At 37.6% G+C, this 15,329-nt stretch overlaps 2 protein-coding genes across 2 annotated transcripts; both read right to left on the bottom strand.

The window, feature by feature from the left end:
- Positions 1–1,145: 1,145 nt before the first annotated feature.
- si:ch211-11k18.4 (uncharacterized) lies at positions 1,146–7,699 on the bottom strand. The gene is made up of 12 exons (XM_062984736.1): positions 7,534–7,699; positions 6,125–6,236; positions 5,428–5,521; positions 4,755–4,809; positions 4,523–4,663; positions 4,047–4,207; positions 3,855–3,953; positions 3,492–3,637; positions 3,189–3,360; positions 2,391–2,503; positions 1,889–1,973; positions 1,146–1,794 (listed from the first exon to the last, which is right to left on the bottom strand). Exons 1-12 carry the CDS (start codon positions 7,643–7,645, stop codon positions 1,738–1,740), a joined length of 1,347 nt encoding a protein of 448 aa, XP_062840806.1. The 5' UTR covers positions 7,646–7,699; the 3' UTR covers positions 1,146–1,737.
- A 1,877-nt stretch (positions 7,700–9,576) lies between these two features.
- On the bottom strand, positions 9,577–14,680 carry ypel3 (yippee-like 3). Its single transcript, XM_063018778.1, has 5 exons — positions 14,331–14,680; positions 11,116–11,234; positions 10,989–11,032; positions 10,606–10,714; positions 9,577–10,359 (listed from the first exon to the last, which is right to left on the bottom strand). Exons 2-5 carry the CDS (start codon positions 11,230–11,232, stop codon positions 10,270–10,272), a joined length of 360 nt encoding a protein of 119 aa, XP_062874848.1. The 5' UTR covers positions 11,233–11,234; positions 14,331–14,680; the 3' UTR covers positions 9,577–10,269.
- Between the last annotated feature and the right edge of the window lie 649 nt (positions 14,681–15,329).

The raw sequence follows: 15,329 nt of genomic DNA, 5'->3' as shown, positions 1-15,329 counted from the left end.
GTTCCATTCATGACAGAACAAATAGTTACTGGTTACACAAGATTCATCAGTTCACGAGTTTTAATATCTCCAGTTCACCTCACTTGCATAGCTCTGGACTGTGGGAGGAAATCGGAGCTCCCAGAGGAAACCCACACAGAAACAGGAGAACATGCAAAATCCACACAGAAAGCACCCCAGACCATCCCACCTGGGGATCAAACCCAGGACCTTCTTGCTGTGAGGAGACAGTGCTACCCACTGAGCCAATGTGCCACACAATTTATACAAATAAATCTAATCTGTTTAGCCTGGCTAGTAGTCAGACAGCTGCGTGACGTGATGCGTTTCTGCCAACTAGTAGCTTTGAGGTGCACCAGTCAGTATCCATTTGGAGGGCACAATATAAAAAGTTTTGTTAAAACACTGATTGAGGAAAGTGACGAAACTGCACCTAGGGACAGACTGGCTTCTTTAAGGGCCTTTTATTAGTCAGTTTCTCTTTTCCACAGCACGGTACCCTATGGTATGGTACGGAAGGTTACGCTGTTAAATCCGTGCTTTCACATTTAGTGATTGTTTCCATTGCAGAGTGACCTGTGTTATACTATAAATACATGTAGTGGAGTCTAAGTAAATGAACTACAAAAATATGAATTAAATCTTCAAAGAATGAGGACAGTTTTACAATAGGGCAGTTGTAGCTTAGTGGTTAAGGTACTGGACTAGTAATCAGAAGGTTGCCAGTTCAAGCCCCACCACTGCCCAGTTGCCACTGTTGGGCCCTGGAACAAGACCCTTAACCCTCAATCGCTTAGACTGTATACTATCAGTACTGTAAGTCACTTTGGATAAAAGCGTCCACTAAATGCCAAAAATGTAAATATGCATACAATAACTCAACATGACATGTTTTGTATAATATATTAAAACTTGCTGTATTAGTCTGCACATCTACCATTTTTCAATGTGCATACAATTTCTATACAGCATGCTCTTAATTTGTAGATCCTGAATAATTTGTAGAAATTGGAGTACAGGGCATACCAAGACATTTCACATGCATTAAATACAAATTCATAAAAGATGCAGATGCTTTATCATAGTGTTTATTATTACAATTTATAAGAAAAGAATAAGACAAGAGTAAAAATGACAAAGGCATACAGTGACATACAAATGTGTAAAAATACATGTATTTGCTAAGCTTTCAGCCTCAGAAGTAATTTCAAGTTTTAAGTATTTCCAACTCACTCCAAGAATTAGTTAATAAATCATTTTTTATGTGCTAAAAACATACAGTGAGGTAAATATTATTAGGCACAACACAGGAATGACAATAGCTCATAAATAAGCACCACAGATCCATAAAGCATTTAGTTAAACACAGAAGATCATCTAGTAGAAAGTCTGATGGGTATGCATTGACAACACTAGTTTGTACACGTTATTTAACAGTTTTTGTCATGGTTGAATAAAAAAAAAAATGCATAGAGCAACAGTTAACCTTATTACACTGTGCTGGTGTTGGAGGAGCTGCTAGAGTTGCTAGAGTACTTCACGCACAGTAGAACTCATCAGTGCTGGTGTGGAGCATAGCTTCTGGAAGGTGATTCTGGAAATCTTGAAGCTACATTACTACTGGACCTCTACATAGCAGAATTGTTTAGTTATGCTTTGTTTCTTTACTACTGTAGTCATTGTTATATCTATTCCTGTCCATCCATTCACCGCTCCATTAGATATTCTGTTCAAACTTCAGTGCATGTCCTGGTCACCAACGCTCTGCCGGAGATACTCTTCATACAGCTTCTTCTGTGGATTTACAGATGTACACAGTAATTGTTAAATGAAACTGTATATTCTCTCTGTATACTAGTCAAAGAAAGCACACAGGTGCAGATGGTACCTTTTTGTTCTTCACAACCTCTTGAACATATTCCAGTTTCTCCTGCAATTGCCTCTTTTGTTTTCCTGAAAGAGTTGGCTTAGTGCTGCAGATAAAAGAAGAAAAAAAAACATATAAAAAGGAAGATAATATTAAGCATGTTTATACACAAACTAATCTTGCAGAACCAGATGTGATTTCCTAACAAGAATGTGTCTAGGGAACAACATAAGGCTATATGTTTAAGGCCAATGGGAACGTACAATTGTGGTGATATTACACCAACTTTAAAATGGAAGTGGTAGGAGCACACAAAAAAGTTTGCAGCAGTGTGCAGTTGTTTTATTGTCCACAATCAATATAAAAATATCAACTGTAGAAAACACAGGCACTTGGAGCACTGCAAGTTTATCTAAACTAAAAAAAGCTTTTTTTGCCATTGCTATTGCTTTCCAAGTGAATTAATTACTTGAAATGCTTTTCTAGTACCTGACTCACTGTAATACTACACACACATACTTACCGGGCGGATAAGCGAGCCAGGAGGAGGATAATGAAAGACAGGAGCACCAAGCCGCCACAAATATAGAGCTTCACTTCTACAGACACAGACTCTAATGCAACCAAGACCGGAGTCTACCAAGAACCAAACATGAAAATCAATTATTGGTATTAAACAAAACTCTCTATGTTGAGACCAGAGCATGTACAATTTTAACTTACATTCATCCTCTTTTACACAAATGCACAAACATACAGAGAGCCTTTATACACAAACACTCCTCCAAACAATAATTTGCTAATAATTTTTTTCCTACTTAGTTCCTTATTTCGTAAAAGACCAATGTACAAGACAATGTTTTCAGAATTAGTTAGATATTTACTAGCTACATTGTTTTTATAAAATTCAGATGCTTATTGGCAATTCTACTGCCATTGCCAAGGTAAGTTTTTTTTCCTGTAGCCTATATATTATCATATGATGACTATGGGAGGGTACATGTTAACAAACTCCATAATCCATGTTATGCTAGCATAATTTACAACATTCCAAAGAATAAATTGTATCTCAAATGTTATGAATGCTTGGGTGTCTGTCTTCAAGTGCCCCCATAAATGTCCAATGGGGTTTAGATCAGGTAACAGTAGAGAAAAATCCTTGACAGTCAGCACACACTTTGGACTTTAAATAGTTGTTGCAAAGCTTTGAGATTTGTAATAAATACATTGCATTCATATTTTTAAAAAATTTTCATTAATCAAAAGACTTTGGGCAGCACATATATATGAAACACAAACAAATACATGCACTCATACTAACCATATACAGAGCAAGTGTATCCAATCCCTCAGCACCCAGTGCCAGCTCAAGCACCTCTCTGGAGAGGCTTCCCAGCACCAGAACAAACAAAAGTAAGAGAGGCACACTGAAGCCGAGCAGGCCCAGGAAACAGCTTTTACATCGTGCACGTCTGTTCTCTCTGCCGCACTGCCTATACCAGAAAAGTAAAAATGTATATATTTATAATGTATTTTGTAGTATTGTAGCATGTCGTCACAACAGTTTAATAAAAATACTCCTGATAAGGGCATGTTCAGCAATTGCAATATAATGATGCATTACCAGTCATTGTTAAGAGTTTCAGTAACAGCCTCAGAAATCAGCTCGCAGTCCTTCTCCAGTGTGTTAAGTGTGTTCTGCACCGTCTGATTAATCGTCTTCTCGATGGTTCGACACACCTCCTCTATCTGATTAACACATCGGCTGGGCTGTGGGCACAATCACAAACAGGCAACAACAATTAAGAAAACATTTAACAGTCACTCCGATCCAGAAGCACTCTCATAGCATGATGTTGCCAGTCTAGCCAATTTGCTAGGTAAATATTATTCATGTTTGGTGTGATCACTAATTTACATATTTATTACAGATACAGATCTATAATGTTAAAAATAAATTGGTTGTGTGTGCGGGCCAGAATATCACCTTGTTGGGATTAGGGATGAAGATAGTAGGCATGTCAAAGCCACACTTGTTCAGACCTGGACGTTTACACAGCTCCTGCACAATCTGCATCATAACTCTCTGAAACAAGTGAAGCACATCCTGGCATTAGAACATTAGAATAGACAAACTGGTATTGTGACACTATGACTTATAAAAAAAATAGTGAAACACCTGTCTATCAGACTCCCCACCAGCCTCGTCAGCTTTGCTAAGGTAAAAGCGAAGTCGATCTCCCTGCCTTTCATTCAGCTGCTCCACAATGTTAAGTGTGCGTTTGCACAACGCCTGTCCCATCGGGTCAAAGAAAACCAGGATAAGATCACACAGCTCCCCTGCAGAACAAAAAACATTCAGTCAGTCATCATTTTTCTACTTAAACCTATAAAAATGCATTAAAGTTTGTTTCTTGTGAAGGATATGTTAATGTACTTTTACACAGAAAATGAACAAAAACATTTAAGGGGGTGTCCAAACTTACATTTTCACTATTTAGGGTTTGAAAAATCTGGATGTGTCACTTTCAACACAAACTCAATTGTAAAGAATTTGATATATTCTAAAGTGTTTGATCGATTGATCCAACATATTTAGATTAAAACCCCTACCTACAGTAAGATTAAGTGCATGGAAAATTATTATATCCCCACCTAACCAAAGGATGGCCTTGTCCACATCAAATGGGTACTTCATATCACCATCAACTAGTCCAGGAGTGTCCACAAATGTCACCAAGCTAAAACGCTTCTGTCGAGAAGTGCAGATCTCGGTGCCGACATATTCAGACACACCTAATAAAGTGTGAAATATACAGAGAGTCAAAGCAAATCAGAAGCTGAACAATCAAAATAGAAGAATTACTTAATGATTGTGATTACTAACCTTCAAACTCCTGAAGTGGTTTAAAATGAGGATACAAGTGGAGAGTTGCATTTCCCTGAAGAAATAATGGTGAGAGGTCAAACACAAGACAAAGCTGCAATAATTTTGATCAAATTTGTCACTAAAAATCTACACAAAATGACTCAAAATAATAATAATAATAATAGAATTTTATTTATAAGCGCCTTTCAGGATACACAAGGACACTTTACACATCAAAGAAATTAAAAGAGAACAACAGAAAAGGTATAAAACGAGTAATAAAACATAAGAAAGTAAATAGTACTACTGCAAATATTGAGAATAAAAACAAATTAAAAACAAGTATTCAATAAAACTAAGAATTATGGAAAGCAGTTCTAAAGAGATAAGTTTTTAATTGCTTCTTAAAAATTGTCAAGGAGGAACATGAGCGGAGATAAAGGGGGATGGTGTTCCATAACTTTGGGCCAACAACACTAAACGCTCTTTCACCGTACATGCGCAGCTTGACAGGAGGTACAGAGAGCAAGCTGGCATCAGCAGACCGGAGCGAGCGTGAAGGACAGTATCTGGTCAGCAGAACAGAGAGATAGTCAGGAGCCAGACCATGCAGGGACTTGAATACTAAGAGGAGTATTTTGTAGTTTATGCGATATTGGACTGGAAAATGACTTTCTGCTACAGAACTTACTGTGAGTGACTCTCTTTTTCGCCCACTTGTAACGAAAGTGAAGCCCTGTGTTTCGATGGCTACTCCGGTCCTTTGAATGTGCTCCTCTACATACCTTAAACAAAATGTATGAATTAAACAAGGTGCATGGTGAGTACAGCAGGTTCAAACAGTGCTAAACAAGTAGTTAAACGTTTTGAGAAGCCAAAATATTACGACCACATGTACATGGCAAAATGTCAATATCAATTGTGCATTTCATGGGCAGGAATAAATTAAATATTGGGCTGACAGTAATTAGTTATAATACATGTGTTGAGCGCAGCACATGTAGGCAGCACAAGGACCAGAGTGACTTTAATAAAGGTCAAACTGTTGACCAATCAACCAGGCTGAACTTCACCTGAAACAGCAAGCAAAGTATCCACAAACAGCGGTCCATGAGACCAGATACAAACCACCGACAGATTGTTTGGAAGCCGAGACTCATTGATGCCAGGCCAACAGAACGGCTAGTGTTGCACACACTGCAGATAACTCTAATACTGTGAGGTAAATGTGTCACAACACACAGTGCATCACACACTTCAGTGTATGTGGCTGCAACAGTGCAAAGCATTGATGCAACACGTGTTTTGGCTAATCAACAACATATTGGGCAAAGATAAATATCAGTTTTATTTTAGAAGATAAAATATAACACGATGTGTCCTTTTACCAGTTAACGAAGGAGCTTTTCCCAGCTGAGTGGTTGCCCATAAGCATCACAGTGATCTTCTTCCTGGGTGGCAGCAAAGTTAGTCCAACAGACTGGGCTATTGTTATCAAGCCTACAGAGACAGAACTGCACAGTTCAGGTAGGTTTAGGGCTTTCTAAATCACCAAATACATGTTAAATTAATGTTTTAATTAAAAATGTTTGATGTTCTGTGAGAATGTAATAATTTAAAGCCGCTGTTAGACTAGAACCTCTTAATTTATTTAAGACGTGCAATCTTTAATCTAATGAAATAATGTTTTTTTAAACACAGGTATTCCAAAGTAGTCTTTTTCTCCACTTTTCCAAACTACAGGCTGTGTCTGAAAAAACACTTCATAAATCACTTATAGATAAATATACTAAATTAAAAGGTAGAAGTTTTAATACTTTATCTATTTATCTAACTCACTTAAACCAAACTAATTTTTGTTCAGATTCATTTAACTTAAATTGTGGAATCGAGTTTAAAGCTTCAGACTCTACGATTCTATATTCCTGGAATCGACTCCCGATCGACTCTGAAATAAACGGGATCATAACCGAAGTTCATCTTTCAGCATTTTTGACTCTTCAGTGCTGAGTGAGTCGGTTGAGAATCGACTCCATGGCAGGTCGATTCTACACGTAAAAGTAAATGGAACCGATCAGCAAGACGTTTTAGAGACAAAGTTTTAAAACAAGATACACACACAATAATATGAGGAGAGAAAAAACTCAAAAGATGTGTTAGCCGAATTACTGTTACTGTACTGAATCGACTCCAAAGCTTCAGACTCAACGATTCTCTATTCCTGGAAACAGAGAATCGACTCCCAGCTCTAAAATAAACGGGATCGTAACCAAAGTTCATCTTTCAGCATTTTTGAATCTTCAGTGCTAAATGAGTCGGTTGAGAATCGACTCCATGGCAGGTCGATACTACACGTGAAATTAAATGGAATTGGATCATCAAAACGTTTTTGAAACACGATACGCACAATAATATGAGAAAATAATAAAAAATGTGTGAGCCGAATCACTGTTACTGTACTGACTCGACTCCAAAGCAACTCTTTTTTGTCCCCAGTCTCTGGAATAGTGATTCAGTATGGCTATCGTTGCATCTTCAAGCAAAACTAAACAAAATCCAAATTTATAAATGGAACAAACAGTAAAGTGGGATGAAAAACATGGAAACAAAATATAGACTGAAACTACCAAACTCACAAGTAAACTTAATTTAAACTAACTTCAGCAAACAAGTCAGCAGTAGCTCAAACCTGCTAACCGGCTTTAGCTTCCATCACTTACAGCAACAAAGAGATTCAGCAGAAAAACTAAAATGTGGTAAGATACAGATTTTCCGATATATTACGAGAATGTTTTACCGCTGTCTGCATCGGTGTACATCTGATGGCAGTCCCGCAGAATGCGCTCATCGCAGGATACAGAGCTCGGCTCCGCATTCACCGCACTCCTGCTCTTCATCTTACCCGACATTTTCTATCTGATAGCAGCAATACTGCAGAACTACAAACCAGCAGACCGTTTGTGTTAATAATAAACCGAGGATCAAGTTACACCGGTCCGTTTGTAATCGGAGGTAGAAAGAAATCGCGTTTATTGTCTGAGTCGGTTTAAATCCACCCGGTCTGCTCCACAACGCCCGCCACGTCAACTGCTGCTGTTCGCAAAGACTTCTGGGAAATGTAGTTCTTCTGTAATTGGACTACATCTGGTCACGTTTTCTTCTTCACGCAAATTATTATATTGTGCAATTAATTAAACACTAACCAAAAAAGAATGAGCTAAAATTACAAAAAAATAAATCCAAAACAATATGTACAGACATTTCGTTTGCTGAATTTGAAAAAAATATATACAGTACCAGTCAAAAGTTTGTACCACTGGTTTGTGCATCTACCGGCTAGGTATCTATAGGACAATTCAGTGTTTCCAGTTAGCCTGGTGGCATGTTTTTGGACTGTGGGAGGAAACCGGAGCACCCGGAGGAAACCCACGCAGACACGGGGAAAACATGCAAACTCTGCACAGAAAGGACCCGGACCGCCCCACCTGGGGATCGAACCCAGGACCTTCTTGCTGTGAGGCGACAGTGCTACCCACTAAGCCACCGTGCCGCCCAGTCATATGTGCCAAAGACATGCACTCAGGTTAACTGAAGATATAAAATTGCCGTGGGTATGAGCGTGTGTTTGCTCTGTGATGGACTGGTGACCTGTCCAGGGCATTTCCTACCTTTCGCCCAGTGATCTTGACCCACCACGACCTTGACAAAGATAAAGCAGTGGTAAAACAGACAATTAATGAATGTATTTATTTATGAGGATTTAACGTCATGTTTTACACACTTTGGTTACATTAATGACAGGACAGGTAGTTACTGGTTACACAAGATTCATCAGTTCACAAATTTAATATCAAACACAGTCATGGACAATTTCACCTCACTTGCATGTTTTTGTACTGTGGGAAGAAACCCACACAGACTTGAGGAGAACATGCGAACTCCACACAGAAAGGACCTGGACTGCTCCACCTGGGAATCAAACTCAGGACCTTCTTGCTGCACAACAATGGCAAATTGGCAATTACTACTTCAGTTTGTCATATAAAAATCCCTTTGCTTTAGATTATGTTTTTTTTCTTTTCTTAGCACAGGTCAACATGTAAACATTGTCAGTGGTAATCACACACACACTACAGATGTGGTAGCTAATAGGTTTAGCCAAGACATGATATAACCAATAACACATTCAGATACAGAACTAAACATTTGTTGTAATGACTGGCCTAAATATGTTGCTTAATTTGCCTCCAAATAAAAATGATTGGGATAAAACGAAGACAACATAATTTGTGGAATTAAATAACACTGACTAAAGGACTAAAAGTTTAATAGATAAAATGAGTTATAGTTTAGTGTATGAAATAACAGGAAGTGTCAGGAACATAATGACCATTGCACAGGAATACAAGAATTTAGAAAAAGTAAATTTTATAATAACATTAATACTCAAGGGCAAACTCTAACTTCACAGCTGCCACCTGCAGGCTTATCAGTACAAATACATAAAAACAAGCCAAAGCTTGAGAGAACAAAAAACAAAATACTTTTATGTGGACAAACAACTACGTCAACATACAAGGCCAGAATGAGATGTTTGTATCTTTATGGACTGACTCCAGTTGAAATTGCCACCTGCAGGCTGATCAGTACAAATAAGTTCAATTGCAGGTTCGGTAAAATCTAAAGTAACTAAACCATAAAGAAAATGCAAACCTAAAACTAAAAATGGGTCTTAATACTACAAAAAAGCTGAAAATATGTTAACATTTTGAATTTATATGGTTGTATTGATAATACAGCTTTGTATGTGCTTGTGAAAAAAAAACCAATAGTCCAATAAGTCAATCCATCACAATTTATTAAAGCTATTACAACTTTAATGCTTTTACTCAATTTTATGCTCCATAATCAAACATGATCAAATAAAAGCAACTGTACATGCCACACTATTTACATAAACAAGTGTCCCAATTACATTCCATAAGAATTTTAAGCTGTAACTGGTGTCAAAAGCACACCAGCTGGTTTACAAGCTACAACCCATTAACAGATTGTTTTTTTGCATGCAGCTATTCTTACATGGGATACACCTTTACAAATCAGTCAAAAAAGACCTCATAACACAGACACATATACACATATTGCACTTAATCTCTTACACACAAATAAAACACATACCTCAGTTCGACACACACAGTAATGCTGAGTAAACACATTGCATCTACCATTTTTATTTTTGTTTTTTTTTGTTTTTTTTAATCACTCACTTCCTCGTGTCTCCAAACTTGTAGCTACAAAGGGAGATTTCTGGACCACTTAATAAAGGTAATTTCTGTTCCAGCATGTACAGGATCCATTTACATTTTACAGGTCTATATAAATTTTGCCTTAACCACACATGTGAAACTGGTCAGTTGGGATTTTAAACAAATAAAAGTGCACAATAGTAAAGCAATAATAAACATGTATAAAATGGTCGTTCTTGGCAACACACCAAGTTCTGGCCAGTACGAAAAAGCCAGTTCAGAGAGCTTTAGTCCCAGCCATTGTCCTTGATCATGTGGGACAGTTCAATAATGTACTTTCCCTCTTTATACTTCTGACTTAGCTCAAATGCCTGCTCCTGCAAAGAGAAGCAAAACAAAGTCAGTGTTAAACAGTTCATAGCTTTTTATTGAAGTACATTCAGTTTTATTTTTTGTAGTATTAAAGTTACATAATTTAGTTCTAGTCGTTCCAGATTAAAAGTACTGGATATTTTCTTTTTATATGTAATAAAAATGCATTAACACACTGCACATAGAACATGTGAACAGTAGACATTAAAAGACGCCTCCATGTAAAGCAGGGAGTTTTAGCATGTGCTTACATATTTCCAGCCTAGAGTAGTGTGGCAGTTCTCACAGTAAATATCAGCCACAGCATGAAGTCCAGTTAACAGCAACCTCTCCTCAGCTGGACCACAGCCCACATTCACCCTGTAATCAACAAGCAGTACAGAATTTACATTTTATTGGGTCACGGTTGTAAGTTGCTTTGTATAAAAGTGTGTGCTTAAGGTAAGCAATTTAGGCTCACATGTAGCAATTAGTAAAGGCCTTAAACCAGACACCTTCTGATCAATAGCCTAGTATCCTAGCTTAGGCACTACCCTACCCTAAGCTTGCAGTGCCTTAATGTAATGCATTCCAACATACCAGTCAAGATGAGTGCAGAGAAAGAAAACACAAGATTCTTTTGTTGAATACTCACACAGAGTTAAACAGGTACGCCCGCCCTTGGCTTCCTTGAAAGGACTGAAAATGACAAACAATGACTAAGCTCACAGATTCTAACTAAAAAATTATCCATAAACATGTTCTCAAAAAAAAACCCTCACCTTTGAGATGAGCTCATCATGATTGGCCAGGTGAGCACGGCAGTGGACGCAGCTGTAGCGGCGGTGGCAGGAGTCCAGGTATGCTTGGAATGTCTTTGCCTTCGTCTGTTTCACCATGGCTAAAATAAACAGAGTTCACATGATTTCTAGTTCACACGGTCCAAGTAATATTTGTTTATACACACCATTACCAACAGCATCGGAAAGAATCCTGAAATGCAGGCTGTTGCAATTTGACATTTTCTGAGCTGATCACCCAATCCTTTTTATGTTTTACACCTTTTTTTCATTTTTACTCCCAACTTGGTCATTTATAATTCTTTACTGCAACTACTCTGTCACCTGCACTACCCTTAGGCTGGCCCCAAACTAGCCCCTGCCACCTCTAAAACATGTAGTCACTTTTTTTAAACCAGCCCATGGGGATCCTTAAAGAGCCATACCACATACTGAGTATAACATGTTCAACTACTTGTACTGCCTTAAACAGAAACTAAAAATCACTCTTGCATTAGCAGTGAGGATAAACCCTACTTGACCTTCCTTCCCTCAGAACTGTTCAGGCCAGATAGTGGCACTGCTGAGACTCTTGGCAGAGGTGTGCTAGTTTGTTACACTTCTGCACCATTTGAATGCCTTAAGAATTTGTGACAGACATTGTGCTGACCATAAAAATGAATGTTGCATTGTTTGACACACTTAAGTTATTGTTGTGATGTCAGCATTAGCCAATGTTTAGAACTTTAAACATAGCTAAAATGTAAAACATTAACAATTCACAATCTTTCTATGGATTATGTTTAAAACATGATACCCTAAATCACTGAGTTTGAACACAGTTGAACCTTTCAGGAAATCTGCAGAGAAAAATGTAAGAGATTATTCTGTGCTTTACAGCAGTTTACTGGCATATATCTATATAATCCACAGCCTATCTAAGTAGTGGTGCTGACCATTGATCATCTCAAAATGGTTTTATAAATAAGATAACAGAGTAATGACTTTCCCAGTCTGCAGATATAAATCCAATTGAGCATCTTAAGGGTAGGAGGTGATAAAATGGGACATTTACAGCATAAATGTGTATCTGACAAACCTGCAACTACCTAATGCAGTCATGTAAACAAAAAGATCAAACAATTTTCCAGAAAGCAGAAGAACATGTTTGTTCTTCAGTGCTTGATCTTCTCTTAGTATAATTTACCTTTATAGACTTCCCAATTGTGCATTTTATCAGCCACTGCTTGGTATAATTTGAAATACGTTTCCGGATTTAATTATTACACCAGAGCAAAAAACAAAACAAATCAACCAACTGACCTACTTGGCTGCCTTCAGTCTGGCTGGCAATCCATATATGGCATTAGTGCAACTGGAAAATGAAGGGCACTTGGATGTGGTTAATGGCACAAACAAGTAGGGCATTAGATCAGATCGAATGGTGAGTCATGACTCAAAATTGGTATGCAGGCTGGCACTGAGTGGGAAGTCCATCTGTTGCAAAATTTGTTTAGGGCCAGAGCATTATTGGATATTTACTACTGCAATATTAAATGTGGACAGTTTTATTTGGCTATTTTAATTTTGAAAAGAATATGTAATTCCAGTGCTTTTGGAAATCTGGACAAGTTACACCACTGTCTGCATCAAACAGGGTAAGAGCTCAACTATATTTCCCTCAATATCCATTATCTAATAAATCAAGAACCTCCTTATTTATTTAGTTAGGATTTTAACATCATGTTTTACACTCTTACACCTTACTATTACGATAAATGTAATGTAAATGTCTCTTTTAGCAACTCCTACCCTGTATCTGTTTATTTTAAATTCCACATATTGCATATTACAAGGGACAGTGGTGGCCTAGTGGGTAGAGCTTTGAACTATCATCTGAAAGGTTTAGAGTTCAAATCCCAGCTCTGCCATGCAGCCACTGTTGGGCACTTGAGCAAGGCCCTTAACCCACTCATGTTTTACACTCTTTGGTTACATTAATGACAGAAATGATAGTTACTCATTACACAAGATGAATCAGTTCACAAGTTTTAATGTCAAACATGGTCATGGACAATTTTGTTTCTCCAATTAACATCACTAGCATGTTTTTGGACTGTGAGAGGAAGCTCCCAGAGGAAACCCAAACAGACACGGGGAGAACATGCAAACTCCACACAGAAAGGACCCGGACCACCTCACCCGGGGATCAAACCCAGGACCTTCTTGCTGTGAGGCAACAGTGCTACCCACCGAGCCACAGTGCCACCCAAGAGAGCAATTAAATCAAGTCTTTGACCTGGGATGTCCAAACTTTTGCATAAGACTGTATTGTACTGTTATACTTAAATGACAGTCAATATCTTAAATATATATAAAAAAAAAAAACAATATGCAGAAGTTATATAATGTTAAACCATCCAGCCAGCAACCCCAACAAATAAGTGTTTAAACAAATACATAAATGAATGATGAATCAAGTTTAAATCTTAAATACTTGTATAATAAACAGAAGTGTTTTGGTTATTGTAATACTATTAAGATTACTTACATTTCCTTTATTGATCCCCATGGGGGAAATTCAAGTGTTACAGCAGCTCAGGCACAGAGTAAGTAAAGTAAATAAAGCAGATACAATAGAGAAGAATACTATATACATATATATATAGCCTATGCAATGAAGTTACTATTATTATACAGTAGTATAACAATTACAATTATATTCCTGCAACATGAGAATTATCATCACATAAACAATCACGATTAGGTCAAGACAGAAACAACTATTCTGTCATGTGCAAAAGAATGCAAAAAATATCTGAACAAACTCATTCATGGACTATTTTAATCCTATTTTTTAATGCTAGTTGGATTAACCTGGAACACAGTAGTGAGATGGGACCTAAACAATAAACCTGTCAGCCAGACCAGCTCTGCCCTCATAAATACACTATAAACATGTAGATATTCCACTTCATATGTTACAGTGTTACGCAATGTAGTGAGGCCCAGTGCTGATAAATACAGACATGCAATCACAACATAGACCAGGCCTGTGCAACCTGGCAAGCATTGTACAAACACAAACACATGTAATACACATAATAATAATAATAATAATATAGAGAACCGTGCATGTCTACGTGATCATATTCACGTTCGCAAACTGTATTTTAATCAGAGGAAACTGTAAAACTAAATATCTATAAAACACTCACCTGAATTTAGTGCAGAGCCAGATTAGCAGAACTATTCATCGAAGAATAAAGGTTAGAATAAACTAGCTCACACAAAACAGAAGTATTTATTCCTGTGTGGAAAAAACGACCGTTACTGCGCATTACACAAACAAACCAGCGTGGCGACAATTCACCCACCGACCGACCGACCGACCCTCTCTCTCTCTCCCTCTCTCTCTCTCTCTCTCTCTCCCTCTGCTTTTCACTATCCACGTCAACACCGCGCTCAAATAACTCTATCCGAGTAGTTTTCTTTAATGACATTAACAATAACAAACAAAAAATAACGATAACGCGCAGCTTCACCGATAAGGAAACACACTCGAGAGAAAAACCAACGAACTATTTACTGTTGGTTTGTTTACCGCGGAGCCTTAAATAGCTTCTCACTGTCACGCGGCGAAAAAGCGAACCATAGCCGACCAATCAGAATTCAGAAACAGCCTTCACCGACCTACAGTAACCAATCAAATCTACACAGCCTTTAGAAACGCGAACAACCAAGCTTAATATTGTGTACGCCAGCTACATTGATACAATTTTACGTACTATTTATTTATTACAGTTGTTTTATAACACAAATCACTTGATTTGGCGATTTACTTTTAAGACTGCATTTATCTTAAATATGAAATTATTTTGATTTATACGTGACACTTGTGAAAGCAAGAAAGGGCAAAACCAAAACAATTCACCGTCGACCAATCAGAATTCAGAAAGGTACTTCACCAACCCACAGTAACCAATCAAATCTACACTGCCTTTAGCAACGCGAACAACCGTGCTTAATATTGTGTATAGATAGATACTTTATTAAACCCGAAGGAAATTAAAGCCCCAGTAGCATAATACAACAAATAATTAACAGTACAAAATAAAACAAAAGCAAACAGAAAAACTAGAACTGAGTAGTTTTACATAAAATGGATAACTATAGTACCTGTAATGACTATGCATGAGGTATAGTTTCAGTGTAAA

Source organism: Trichomycterus rosablanca, chromosome 22 (genome assembly GCF_030014385.1).
Source record: "Trichomycterus rosablanca isolate fTriRos1 chromosome 22, fTriRos1.hap1, whole genome shotgun sequence".
Taxonomy (NCBI): Eukaryota; Metazoa; Chordata; class Actinopteri; order Siluriformes; family Trichomycteridae; genus Trichomycterus; species Trichomycterus rosablanca.
This window is presented reverse-complemented; position numbering and strand designations above follow the sequence as displayed.